This window comes from Lutjanus erythropterus, chromosome 17, assembly GCF_056507025.1.
Source record: "Lutjanus erythropterus isolate fLutEry1 chromosome 17, fLutEry1.hap2, whole genome shotgun sequence".
NCBI lineage: Eukaryota > Metazoa > Chordata > Actinopteri > Lutjaniformes > Lutjanidae > Lutjanus > Lutjanus erythropterus.
Window position 1 is genome coordinate 11,309,917 of NC_139333.1, and position 13,531 is coordinate 11,323,447.

The 13,531-nt window shown below is 38.6% G+C and overlaps 2 protein-coding genes across 2 annotated transcripts; one reads left to right on the forward strand and one right to left on the reverse strand.

Annotated features, from left to right (window-relative positions):
• Positions 1 to 378: 378 nt before the first annotated feature.
• On the reverse strand, positions 379 to 4,375 carry birc5a (baculoviral IAP repeat containing 5a). The gene is made up of 4 exons (XM_084740876.1): positions 4,176 to 4,375; positions 2,541 to 2,650; positions 870 to 987; positions 379 to 637 (listed from the first exon to the last, which is right to left on the reverse strand). The coding sequence occupies exons 1-4, from the start codon at positions 4,281 to 4,283 to the stop codon at positions 545 to 547; spliced, it is 429 nt and encodes a 142-aa protein (XP_084597002.1). The 5' UTR covers positions 4,284 to 4,375; the 3' UTR covers positions 379 to 544.
• Positions 4,376 to 5,358: 983 nt separating this feature from the next.
• Positions 5,359 to 12,448, forward strand: faap100 (FA core complex associated protein 100). The gene is made up of 8 exons (XM_084741199.1): positions 5,359 to 5,529; positions 5,665 to 5,783; positions 6,881 to 7,764; positions 9,178 to 9,334; positions 9,839 to 10,739; positions 10,836 to 10,958; positions 11,184 to 11,270; positions 11,604 to 12,448. Exons 1-8 carry the CDS (start codon positions 5,374 to 5,376, stop codon positions 11,733 to 11,735), a joined length of 2,559 nt encoding a protein of 852 aa, XP_084597325.1. The 5' UTR covers positions 5,359 to 5,373; the 3' UTR covers positions 11,736 to 12,448.
• The last annotated feature ends 1,083 nt before the right edge of the window (positions 12,449 to 13,531 follow it).

The following is a 13,531-nucleotide window of genomic DNA, read 5'->3' on the forward strand; positions in this document are numbered from 1 at the left end:
TATGTTGGTGAAACCTGTAGCTGGGATGGCACTTTAAAGGGCATGACCAAGCCATTTGGCCACTCCCATCAACAAAACTCATATCATATGTTCAGGCCTGGACTGTTAGTGAACATGTGAAGTTTCAGGCTGATTCAACCATGTACAGTGAAGTTAAAGCAACGTCCTGTGTTCGGGCAACACAGCGACCATCGCCGTGCCATCTTGTCTAGATCTTCAAACGGGAAGTTTGGTGCGGATCGGATCATTTAAACTCAAGTATCTGATTTAACTATTTGCTTAGTTAAATCCAGGTGGTGACTTTTTTCGGCAAGGCAGTGTATATTACCATCAGCAAACGTTTCATTAAAAAGATGATAGAATTTAATGAGTTAAAAACAGAAGACATATAAAATGACAGATATACAGTGTTACAAAGACAACATGAAGGCATATGAAGGGAAAATGGAAACGACAGTAAAGGGAGAAATCAGTCAGTTGGTTTTCCAGCTACAATTAATCTCTCCCACGACGCCCATCTCATTCATCAGCATCTATTCTCAAGTCACTCTTCGCCCATAGCTGTCTTGATGATATCTGCTCTTCTCAATTTGGCTGCCTCCTCAAACTTGGTGATGGCCTCGTTACAGGATTTGTTCTGTTGGGTGAAGGAAATGAAATCTGGATCAGATATTATGCATCCCTTGTTCTCACAGGAACCTACTAACACTTTAGAGGTGTTAGTCTTAGATTATACAACCAAGATGAGAACAGATTGAAATAAATATGTTGGCAGTTACATAGTTTTCTCCAATTTAAACAGTCACTTGATTAAATTATGAATTATGTAAGTCAGTAATTTGAAAGTTATGGTCTCCTGAAGAACGTACAATGATGAACTTGTGCCTCTCCTTCTGTAGTTTGAAAAATTCCTCCACACTCAGTTCTTCTGCTTTCTTCTTTAGGGCGATGAAGTGGCAGGATGGTGAATGAGACTTGTGCTCCTGTCTGGCAACAAGACAAGAGAGTGATTAGAAGAAGGCAAACATTTAATTTTAACAACCATGCGCAAATTGTGCGCACTCACACGCAAGGAATGGACACAGGGGATAAATGGCACTGTTGTACTTTCTCTACATCAAATGAAGATTAGCTATTTCTGTATAATTGTTCTTAATGCTTGTCACTGGGTCAGATTCTCCTTGAAACAAGATGAAACAAACCTGTTCACATTTTCCCAGGGAGAGTTGTAGTGAGTAGGACATTAGGCAGTCAAAAGGAAGCAGGAGATTTTTATTTGGATTATTTCATTTTTGCTGTAACATTTCTTGTTGTAGCTTTAAGGAAACAAGAAGCGAGAAAAGAAGACTCAATACAAGTCTGCTTACTGTGGAGAAAACATCCAGTAATTTACAACACTAAATAATATGTGCCATATTATCAAGTCTTACAGTAACTCAAGCTGTTTCATTTCAGTGACCATAAATATAAAGGAAATATTTACAGACTCAGATAGTCAGTGCCTGAAGTGCAGGCGCATCAGTTGCAAACACTACAAAATTATGTAACAAACAAAGGACGAAAGTCTTGTGAATAAAAATAACATAAGTGGAAAATTTCACTGGAAATGGAGCAGCGGTCACAAGCAAACACTCATATACTCGCTAAATGAAAGACACTTCAAAGGGACAGGTGCTCTACAACATTTTAAACTACAGCCTTGAAAATTAATGTTGAGAGTCAACAGCTCTTAGTCTAATCTCAGGCAACTGTATTTAATTGTAGAGTACTTGGCTCATTTTGTTCTCTGGTTGTAGCACTGGGTCTCCCACACAGGCAGATTTCATTACCAGTCCCAAGATCATGAGAGCTGCATCAAATTGTGTTTATGTGAATCACTTTCTGTTAATCTACATACACATTTGGCCAGGGGGTGTCAAAGTTTTTAAAGTTAAAGATGATTTTACACATTAAAGATCAGTTTATTAATCATGTGGAGAACCACTCTGCCTGCACAACAGTTGTAAATGTCTTCTGAAGATTTGTGAAGTCTGAGAAAATTACATTAATGTCTTGGAGACTACAAATTTTTAACAGAAAGTCTGTGTTACAAACTGAACATGGAGTTTGAAATATGTGGCTGTTAATGTAAAGAGTCCAGTGTTTATGGAGCATGACAATTCAAGAAATATAATAAAACCATAGTGAGCAAAAAAAGATTGAGGTATCTTTGCCTATGCTACCTCAAATTTGACCATTTTGTTCAATCTGTCTCTTGAGCCCCTTAACTTTTTTTAAACTGATGTTACATTTTACTTTACAGCCCGCTTTATTACTTGTTTTTATGATTCAGTTATGTTCTAGCTTACTATGAGTCATTTATCTTTTTTATCCTGCTGAATAATATTACATTTGTTACTACAGCAACTTATTTCTCTCAAGAATTCAACTAATTTAAAAAATAACACCAACTTAAATTGATAAATAAATGAAGCTGCACAAATTTCCTCGCCTTTTTATTGCACTTCTGACCCATGAGCCGAGTAATGTGGTTATCTTACTCTGGGTCATCCTCTGGCTCCCAGCCTTCCAGCTCCTTGAGGCAGAAGAAACACATGGCGATGTCTGGACTGTTCTCTGAAGGAGTATGAATGAATCCAGCTTTGGCCATCTGGAGAAACAAATGAACAGACAACATTTGAAAAAAACAAACCAAAAAAAAAAAAGCTACAATAATTCTAAAATGAAAAACTTAACTAATAACAACTTTACTGATCCATTAATCCTTTTGCTTTACTATGATCATTATTTGCAAAGCAAAAATGCCCACAACTGAAACAATAAGCAGACCGATGGTTCAGTAGATCCATAGAAATGAAAACATGAAAAAAGTACACAGTAGCTTCCTAAATGCAATTTTTAGCACATTGATAAACAATTTTAGGAGCTACTGCTCTCCTTCACTATTCTCAAGTGAAACATCACTTGTGGATGTGCCAAAAATGACACTTGATGGAGGTATAATGTGTGAACCTTTTCTCCATATTTTCATTGCTGCCTTCTAGTGGTGCATTACGTGCCTGTAATGGCATTTGGATGTGTGCAACTATCATACATTCTTTAGATTCACAGAAAATTAACTGTCAACTATTTTTGATAATCAATTAAACTTAATCATTTTCCAAGCAAAATCCAGTAAATTGAATATCTTTGAGTTTTGGACTGTTGGTCATAAGAACCATTGAAGATGTCACTTGTGATTGTGATGGACATTTTTCTGGCATTTATAGACTTAATGATTACTGAGAAAACAGTTGCCAGATTAAACGATAATGAACAGAACAGTTAGTTGCAGCCCTTAAATGTCATTTAGGTCTGTTTTGTTTTTTTTTTGCACAAGATCTGCTGCTTTTTCTCAATGTCATTTTTTTTTAACATAGACAATTCTATTGTTTACCTTTACTCACTTAGTCATTAAATACACACTACTGATGAATACTAATCAAAAATCTCATTAGTATTTTGTGAAAACATTAATAGTCATTACTACAATATTATCAACATGTCGATATTTAAGTATTAAATAAAAAGTATCATATCTGTAGTTCTAGGGACTGTTAGACAAGACAAGCTATTTGAAGATGTCCTGAAAAACTGTATCGGCACGTTTCTTACCATTTCTGGGATCTTATAGATTAAATGGTTAATCGGTTGCTTGAAAACATAATTGAGAACGTAGTCCATTATGGAAATACTCATTAGTCACAGCCCTAGTTAACCTGATTCACCAAAACCAGTGGTATCTAACTTGAGCTAATTATGTGCCTGAGCTCCAACGTAAAGGTTAACCCCTACCACCACATTTGCTTTGTTATTTTCCTGACATAAAAGCATCCTTCAGTATTTTAGCAACAACAGTTTTGTTACATTAAAATGGATACCTAGCGTTACCTATAAAATGCTACTGTAACTTTAAAGGTGTCAAATTTAAAGCTTTCAGCTTGAGGCGCTAATCTTGCCTTTGTGTCAGAGCTACTCTAAAGATTTTTTAATCCTTATCTTGAGTAATTGTCTACTAACGATAAACTTAGATTAAAGCTAAACACTTTGTGGGGTTACTGCACATTTTATAGCTAGCTAATTGTTATGCTAACCGTAACGTTAGCAAAAGTTAACGGTTGTAAACCTTCACTCACGTTTTCTGGAGTACACGAACAGTCTTCGTCGAATGGCCACCCCTCGAAAGTTTTCAACCTGTTCTCATAAATATACATTTTGACATCTTCTTCGTTACAGAGGTCCATTGTATTAAGCGTTAAAACAAATGGCAATAACTTGATCAACTGTGTCACTACAGAAAGCCTCCGAGCTAAAGTGTTTTCAAATTTCAGCGAGCGTTCGTTTCCACTGTTTTGATTGGAGGACGAAGATCACGTGTGCACAGTATGTTCTTCTTCGTGGCTCGACAACATGAACACTACACAGGCGCGCCACCTAGTGTTCCCGTGTGTTTAAACCACAATTGACGCTAAATAAAAAAATAAAAAAAAACACAAAAAAGTAACTCATTTCAATAAATCTTCCTTGAAAGACAAAATAAGACATTCATCCTGTCTTCTGCCATCTTCTCTGAGTCCAGAAAAAATGTAAACACTAAACATTTTCACCCTCTTCATTTATTTATACCAAAAACAACAAGGCACTTTCCAGTCATCATAGTGATATCGACTTCTTGGCTGAGCATGGACTACAACATGACAAAAATAAAATCTTAAGTGAAATAAAACTGCCTGAGAACAAATTAAATATATAAATAAACATAAAAAAAATAAAAATTATATTGAAAAATAAATATACAAATGAATCTCAAAAGTAGAAATTAATTTGTACAAATCTAATAAAGAGAATACCTTAAGAGCCTTTTACTATTCATAATCGTTAGATTTACTGGGATAGTTCTAACTCATTCTTCATGTGATTGAGACAGGGCTTAGTTTTAACGTAAGAATTTGCCTAATAACTAAAGAATATTTAAAAAAAAAATCAAAAATTACGACTTTGAACTGATTATTCAAATTTGACTGTTTTTTACTCTGTCAATAGTAATAGATAGCTCAATCCCCTTGGACTGGAGCCGTTCACACACACGCGCCGTCTTTAGCACTACACTTCCGTTCATGTTTCCTGGGTAATGTAGTTCTCCACGGTCATTGGTCCAAAACGCTTCGCGCGGAAGTTTTTGAGAGCGAAAACAACCGGTACAAGATAACCAAGATTGGTTGTTACGGTTTTTCCACAAACCTTCATTTGTATCATCCCTCACTCAGCTAAACGTGTTAATAATAACGTTGCATATGCAGACAAGTTATTTTCTTCTTCGTCGGTGTTGCGATTATGGAGGGAAGGTGTGTTGTGGAGACCTGGGTACAGTTTGACTCCTCAGGAACGTCACGTACACCGAAGGTCCAGGTTGGTGTTGGGACAGATGTGTTCGTCTGCTCTGGCAGATACGAGGTCTGTGTCTTCAGTCGTGAAGAAAACAAAATCACGGTGAGTGCCTCATACTGGGCGGTGGTTAGTCGTCTCATTTAGACTACAAATCTCCACTTTGAACTGGTCAGGTAGGTAAGATAACTGTTTATGCTCCTTTTCTGTGTTTGACTGTGTTATGTTGTTTTGTTGCAGGCTGTCCTCCAGTTTCCTGCTCCTGTGAGAGACCTGGTTCAGAGTCATGACAAGCAGCTCCTCTATGTAGCCTGTAGGAGTGGAGTTTATTGTGTCAGCTTACACTGTCTGCTGTTGAGGTATGTAGGCTACATCCATACAGACCAAGGGTGACAAACTTTTCCCTTTTTAGTGTTAAGTACCATCCATTTAGTACAGATACTCATGTAAAAACATGACTCAGGTAAAAATAGAAGTGACTGACTCAGATTCTTTAAAAGTGAAAAAGTACAGGCTCTCAAATGTACGCAATGCATAAAATTTAAAGTAGCTCTGTGAAAGACATTTCTGCCAGTTGTTTCTGTGTAAAGTTAACTAAATCTCACGTTATATTAATGTAATACAAAGACTAATAAACTCAACTTTTCTAACTTAAATAAAATAAAAACGATATATTAAAAAATGTTTACTCCGTTGTGTAAACCAGTTTTCTGTGCCAGCAACAAATTTTGAAACATGATCAACACGAGGACACACTTCAGATCTTTTTAACCCTTTTTTCTTTTGTTAGAAATTTCCTCATCTCTTCAGGATTACCGCAGTGTTTTGATCAGCTACAGCAGAAGCTGGTTCTTAAAGTTCTTTGAATCAAGGCGTGCCCTTTTAGGTCTAAAAACCAGTCCTGCAGTTCAAAAAAGCCTGTCATGGGCAGTCGAGAGATTCACTAGACACCTTTTCTCTCCCTCTCTGTCTGTTTCATCTTGTTACTTCTTTTATATCATTTTCTTTTTGTTCTGTCTGTGTGATGTGCATTGATGGATGCATCAAGGTCATGTGTTATTGTCCCATCCATTTATGTTGAGAGATCAGTCTTGATTTTGGGATGACGCGAAATAAAAGTAATCAATAATTCCCCTCAAATGTATTAAAGCTAAAGTGACAAGTCTATTTGAAAATGTAAGGAGTAGAAAGTACAGATATTTGCATGAAAATGTATGAAGTAAACATAAAAAGTTGCCAGAAAAATAGATACTATGAGTACAGATACCTGAATAATGTACTTTAGTACAGTAACATTTGTATTTTGTTACGTCCCACCCCCAATTTTACTGCATTCACAATAGTTACAGTTTTATTCAGTTCTTTCAACTCTCTGAATAATTCCCCGCATTATGTAAAAGTTGTTAAATTAATTCGTGTCAATGCCTCTAACCATTGTGGCCTTTCACCTCTGCAGAGCTCAGAGCTCCCCGGATGATGCCTCCTCCAGTCCAGCTGAGCTGAAAATCTCCTCTGAGTCTCTGGTTGTTCCAGAAGAAGGAGTGTTGTCGCTGCTTCTCGTCGGCTCTGTACTCCTGACTCTGTCCCAGAGAGACACATGCTGGATGTTGACTCTGTACAGTTCTCCAGTACAGTCAGCGTCCAGCAGCTGTGAGACGCTCGCTTCCTTCAGTCTACAGCTGGTCTCAGGTGTTGAACACAGTGACACTGAGGGAAAGATGCGAATGAGGAGCAGGCCTGTGATGATTTGTGTTCATTCTAGCGATACAACACCTCCATCTTCCTCCTCTGCTCCGTCATCAGAGGAAACTTTAACTGACGGACATTTCCGTGTCGAACCAACTCTCTTCAAACTTCTCTTCGGTATGGATACCACTCTTGCCAAATCACCAGTTATCCTGTGTGGTCTGCCAGACGGACGCCTGTGTTTCCTCCCTCTGCGTCTCCCGGCATCACGGCTCCGGGTCTTGCACAGCCTGGAGCAGCCGGTTGTATTTGTTGGAGCCTCTGCGCAGTGTTTGGTGGCAGTGGGCGAACTGGGCAGAGTGGTGCTGATCAAAACGGACAAGGGAGGTCCAGAGGGAGGAAGCAGCACAGCTGGTTTTACTGAGAGATGTGTATCGGGGCCTGTGATGTGTGGCTGTGTAGATAAAAACTGTCTGTACTACAGCACTGGGTCAGACCTGCTGAGGCTGGATCTGTCAGAAGGATCATCTGGGAGAGAAACACAAGAAGGGGTCGAGGAAACATCCACTGAAACAGACGCTGCCCTCCAAAGCCACATCAGCTTAAATGTGTGTAGAGTTGTCGCCTTGGCTGAGCCTTCATGCAACGCTGCAGGTAAGAAGACCAATGTCCAACATAGAGGTGATGACTTTACAAATGCAACCATGATTTCCTTCTTGCCACCATTGTTTTAGGGATGAAACGATTACCGGTTTCACAATAAACCACTGCAAAATTCCTGATGATTAGTATTTCTGTTCCAAATTTTAATTATCATTAAAATCATGTTTGGCTGTTGATTGAGTAAATACTGTCCAGCATCAACCAAAGTTAGCAACACGGTCAGTGATGTCACCTCATTGAGAGGTTTTCGAGATAAAACTTTGCATTAGTACTTTTGGAACATTTTCAGCACACTGTGACAGACCCACAATAATACTGATAACTCTGATAATTTGGTCACTATAATCGTGATATGAATTTTTCATATTGTTTCATCACAAGAAAGAGGCAGTTAAGAGACTGAGACCCAGTTTCTACCTAGACATGTAGACTCAGTTACATCAGTGCATAACATTATTGAACTCAAAAGAGCATCTCAGGTACAGAAGGCAGAGCAACAAGTTGTTTAGTAAACAGTCTTTATCACACCACTGTTATCAATTTAAATAAATTAATTTGAATGCCTCAGACGACGTATTAGACAGTTGTTGCACCATGCACTTTACAAATTGTGTTCTGCTCCAAATCTTAATTTAATTTGGGAAGAAAATAGCCTGGGAACCAGACAAATCTGTCAAGCACATGTTTTCATTTGCTCTGGCAGATAATTTATAATAACAATAATACTAATTCACATTTGCAAATTAGTCTGCTGGTGATCCCAGGCTAGACAGAAAAGATTATGAACAACAAACAGCTTTGCTGATGAAATAAACAGCCGCCACAGAGGTGAAATCCGTTCTGTGTTTCTGGATCATTGCCTGCTGCTGACTCTGTGAAAAAGGGAAGTTTTTTGCATATAAAAACTTGTTGTTTAGCAACTGACTCAGTTTAAAATAGTTCATTACTACACTGCTTAAACCATACCATATCTATAGCCTAAATGACATGTGAATTGTGTGAAAATGTATTTTTATAGTAGTGGTATGAACTGAAAGCTGTAGATGAAACAATATGAAAATATCATACTGGCCAGAATGATTACATTTATCAGTATTATTGTGGTATTGTTACAATGAGCTGAAAATGTTCAAAAAGTAGATACACTGAAATTATTTCACCAAGTTTTATATTGAAAACCTCTCAGCGATTGGAAATGACATCATGTCCTTTGTCCACGTTGCTCCTGCACCAGTATCTGTTGTTAACTTTGGTTGTTGCTCAACAGTATTTACTGTGAGTTTTTCAAAGCATGGCAATCAAACACAGTTTTAATGATAATTTAAGTTTGATAATACTCATCACCTGGAATTTTATCATTAAACTGATTATCTTTTCATCCCTTCTTGTATCCCTGTATGCCAGGTGAAGTTGAGCTGCTTGGGCTGTCTGTCAGAGGTCAGCTCCAGAGGATTACCTTACCTGTAGTGAGAGAGTGTGCAACACTGGGCAAAGTGCCCTTCATACAGGTGGGCCGCAGCGTCAGAGACCTCCTGTCTGCTATTGGGGATGTTTGTGAAAGGTACAGCCAAGGTTTTCAAGGTTTTAAAAGTGCTTGGATTTTGGCTAAAGTTAATGAAACTGCTTGAAATTGTAATTGCATTGCTTTCAAAATAAATTTAAACCTGACTAAATAGTTTTGTTTTTAAATAAAGAAATGAAGTGAATGATATTAGTTTAGTTATATAGGATGCCAAGTCTATTTATTTATTCAGGTGACACATTTGAAACATGAAACTTCGTTGTGATTTCTTTTGTCACCCTTATGTAGAAAGCTATCACTAAACATACTTTTGGTTGTTTGTAGCAAAATAACGTCTGATTCAGTGTGATGAAGAAGTAAAATGACCATTTTGAGTACATATATATCAAGATGTAATTTACCATGGCTGTACAGTGCTGGAAAAGCTTGAAAATGCACCTTAAAAACTCTTGAAAATTGCATTTGAATTTGAAAAAAATGTGTAGGAATCCTGTTTTATTGTAGTTTGCATTAATCTTTCTGATTTTCTTTGCTGTCCTTTAGAGCATCAACGCTGCAAACTGCCATTAAATCCAAAAACCAAACTCTGAGACACCTGAATCAAGTGCTTAACATCAGCTTCCTGCTGAAAGCAAACAGTGAAGAGAAGCTAATCAGATGTCATGCCGAGACTAAGTGGAGCAGATTGCTTCAGAAAGACTCCCTGAACCTGACCTGTGTCCTGGATAATTCAAGTCCTTATGTCTTGGAACAAGGCTGGACACTGAGCATCACTGTGTGTCCTCTGTCTTATTTTCTCAGCGCAGGAGGGGAAAGCTCCTCTGCAAACTTTTCATTCCCGTTCCACCGCCTCCATCCAGGGGAGACATTAGAAGTATCACTGCCCCTGTCCACTGCAGATGATGCATCCTTTCCTGTAACAGTGAGCTGCTCGCTTGTCTTCTCGCTCTCGAGTCTTCTGGCAGAAGAGGTGACCAACCCTCCTGGTTCACAGAATAGCTGCATCAGTTTGCCTCTGAACACGCTGACGGTGGACTGGTTACATGCCCTGGAGGTGAACAGTCCCACAGCCAGCAGTAAAAAGGCCACATCTCACTGCAACAACACCACGACAGATACCATCCAGACTTTTTTAAACTCCTTCCAGATCAGGTACGGTGGAAGAGGGGAGGCAGGAGGAGAGAGCGCCTCAAAGCCTGAGAGAGAGCAGTTTTCGGCATGTGTCTGGGTGTCCTTGGAGTTACTGAGGGATACACTGGTGTTGAAAAGTTCAGATTTGGACCCAAATTTGTTTCCTCAGAACGTGTGCCTCTCTCTGCTGGAGTGGCTGCTGTCTGAAGGTCCAGGAGGAGTGAGGACGGGGCATCAAGGAGAGAAGATGAGCAGCTCAGTGGTCCACGCTCGAGGTCCAAACGGACACACAGTCAAACTGACTGCTAAGGAGGTGACTTATGATTTAATGTCATATTGATGAAAGTTTATCCTCTGCTTGATCCTTTAATATTTGAATAAAACAAATGAGTTCTTCGTTGCTCTCCAGGTTAATGTCGGGGAGGAGAGCGCGGGGAAGGAGGAATCTCTGACCACCGTGGAGGTTAAGGTTGAGAGCTCGTCTATAGCAGCAGTGTGTGGACTGCACCATGCTGTGCTGCGCCGGGTACAGGTACAGACACTGCCAACCTTTATGGCATTTACAGAAAAACCTACAGTAGCAGACATTTGCAGATAGTTATATTAAAGCTTATGTGACACAGACATAATGGGGAGAAAGAGTGAAAGATTGATAAATAATCTTAAGTCTGTTTTTAATGAAAACGGCTGCAATGTTTTAGATTTAAAGTTTTATGTGAATTTCTGTCAGATTCATTATCTTTGTTCCTTCACCCAGACTCTGTTGCAGAGGGCTCCTCAGAGGCCTGCTTCCACAAAGAAGATTGAGAGTTTAGGTTTAAGACAGGCATTGCAGCGGGCTGAGGTGAGATGTACTGCAAGTAACAATCATTATTATTATTTATTATCATCTGTCTTTTTTTAGTAATCAATAATATTCATTGACAATTAGCATATTAGCCTCATGACAGGTACTCATTGCAAAAGCGTGTCAAAAAAAAAATTGTATTATTTGATTTAAAGTAACATTAAAGGTAGAAAAAGTCTTTAGTATTTTAATTACAGTATTTTTTTTTTTTTACTTAAATCAACCCATTCAGTCTGAAACTTTAGCTTTGTCATTGTTCTTTAAATCTGAAGTATCTTGGTGTTATTTTGTTTTTGAACTTCGGTCTCTTTCCTCCTCCTCGCCTGTCAGCACCTGCTACAGCAGATCCAGCAGAGTCGAGTCTCGGGGGACTTCAGCGTGGGCGTGTCCATGGGGCAGATGACCCGATCACTTCTCAGCATTTATCAAGAACTCAGAGAAAATCCTCCCCTTATTATTTAAACGCTTTTTTTATCCAGCTGAGCCCACACAGCTGCCCTCGGCCTCGTCCAGTGTTATGCAACCTGTATTTGCAGCTGATTATAAGTAATGTGGTCCAGTATCTTATTGTAAATGTACTTTTGTATCACTGTAAACAATTACCATTCATGCTTATTCTCATGTGACTCATTATTTTCCATTATTATTTTGCCGTTGTACTGTACTTCTCTTTACAAAGCATTACATTCAGCAGAAGGTCACCGAAGAGCTCAGGTGGGCTAAAATATATGCAATTACTGTCCAAATGGAAAAGCTGTGTCACAGCTGGGTGAGGGTCCTGTGGTGTGTCAGGCATGTAGGTGTAACAGTGACATAGGACCTAATGTACATGGCACTGGAGACAAGTGGACTCGTTCACAGAGGTTTGACTATGAACCCCCAACAAAGAAAAAAGAGGGACATTAATTTGAGTAAAACTAATCATCCTAAGAGGTTGTTCAAGGATACGTCAACTGAAATGAAAGCTCGGTCCTCTTCTAGTCTTGAGTCTGGACTCGACAGGCAGGAGGGATTGGTATACTTTGTATTGTTAGAGGCCCTCAAATGGATTATGTACTCTATGACTGTTTCCACATCTTTGCCTTGACATCCTTATAACAGCAGATCAGCTTTGACTATACAAGCCCTAATTCTAAAAGTTTTCACTATGTAAAACAAATAAAAACAGAATGCAATTTTTTTGTAAAGAATTTCGTGTATTCAATTGAATACAATACAAAGACAAGCTTGTTAATGTTCAAAATGATAAACTTAAGGGTTTTTTGTAAATATACAAAATTATAATTAATTAATTTAATTTTCTATTGTGTAAAAGGGTACTGTTAATTAGGAAGTGGTTGAATGCTAACATTAGCTCTTGTCTCACAGTGGCTAATGGGTTATGTCCAATGTCCCAGCAGATTTTCATTATAAATTGTGTTTTCAGTCGCTGATCAATTGGGAAGCAGTGAAACGATAATGATTTGTAAACTTCTCCATGTGATATGATCTGGAACACAGCAGTACAAAATTTAAGCTCCCCACTCTGAGTGTGACCTCAGTGGAAAATGACCACCGAGTGAATATGGTGAATTACAAACTAGATAAAGCCTCGGGGCCTCAGAAGACTCCGGAGTCACTCTGTTGCAATTAGTTTGTGGTAATTTAATGAACTGAAAATTTGGTTAATACTCCATGCACCACTAAAGCACATAAACCTACATAATAAGGGCCCTAAGGCGGCACCCCATCACCTGGGGCAGCAGCTTTACCTGCAGCAGGGGAGGTGAAATGACAACACATGCAACCTAATAATCACACAGTCAAATCTGTCAGTTAAAAGAGGTTAAAAAGAAGAAGAGGAGGGAAACATGTCAGTCCATGGAGTTTGATTTCACCATGTGGGTCCATGCAGTGATGATGTTGCAAACTGATGAACGACTTACCTGTCAGTCTGATCTAAAAGGTGTGAAAGCACCCTTATAAGTTTGGTCTTGACTCCTATTGTCCTGGTAGAAATGTGACAATAAACAAACAAACCATAACCAGACACACAAATCTATTTTATATATTTATGTTCGTAAAGAAAGAAGAAATTTAGAAAAACAGAACATAGGGACAAATGAAAAAGAGCTTGAATGAATCTATTAGTACTGTTACCCTGTACATGAGTCTTAGTTACAGTCTTGTACTGTTCCTACAGGTAACAACTAGAAACCCAATCATCTCGTCTGCTAATAAACATCCTCAGACAGGAGTACCATGCTAATGACTTGAGG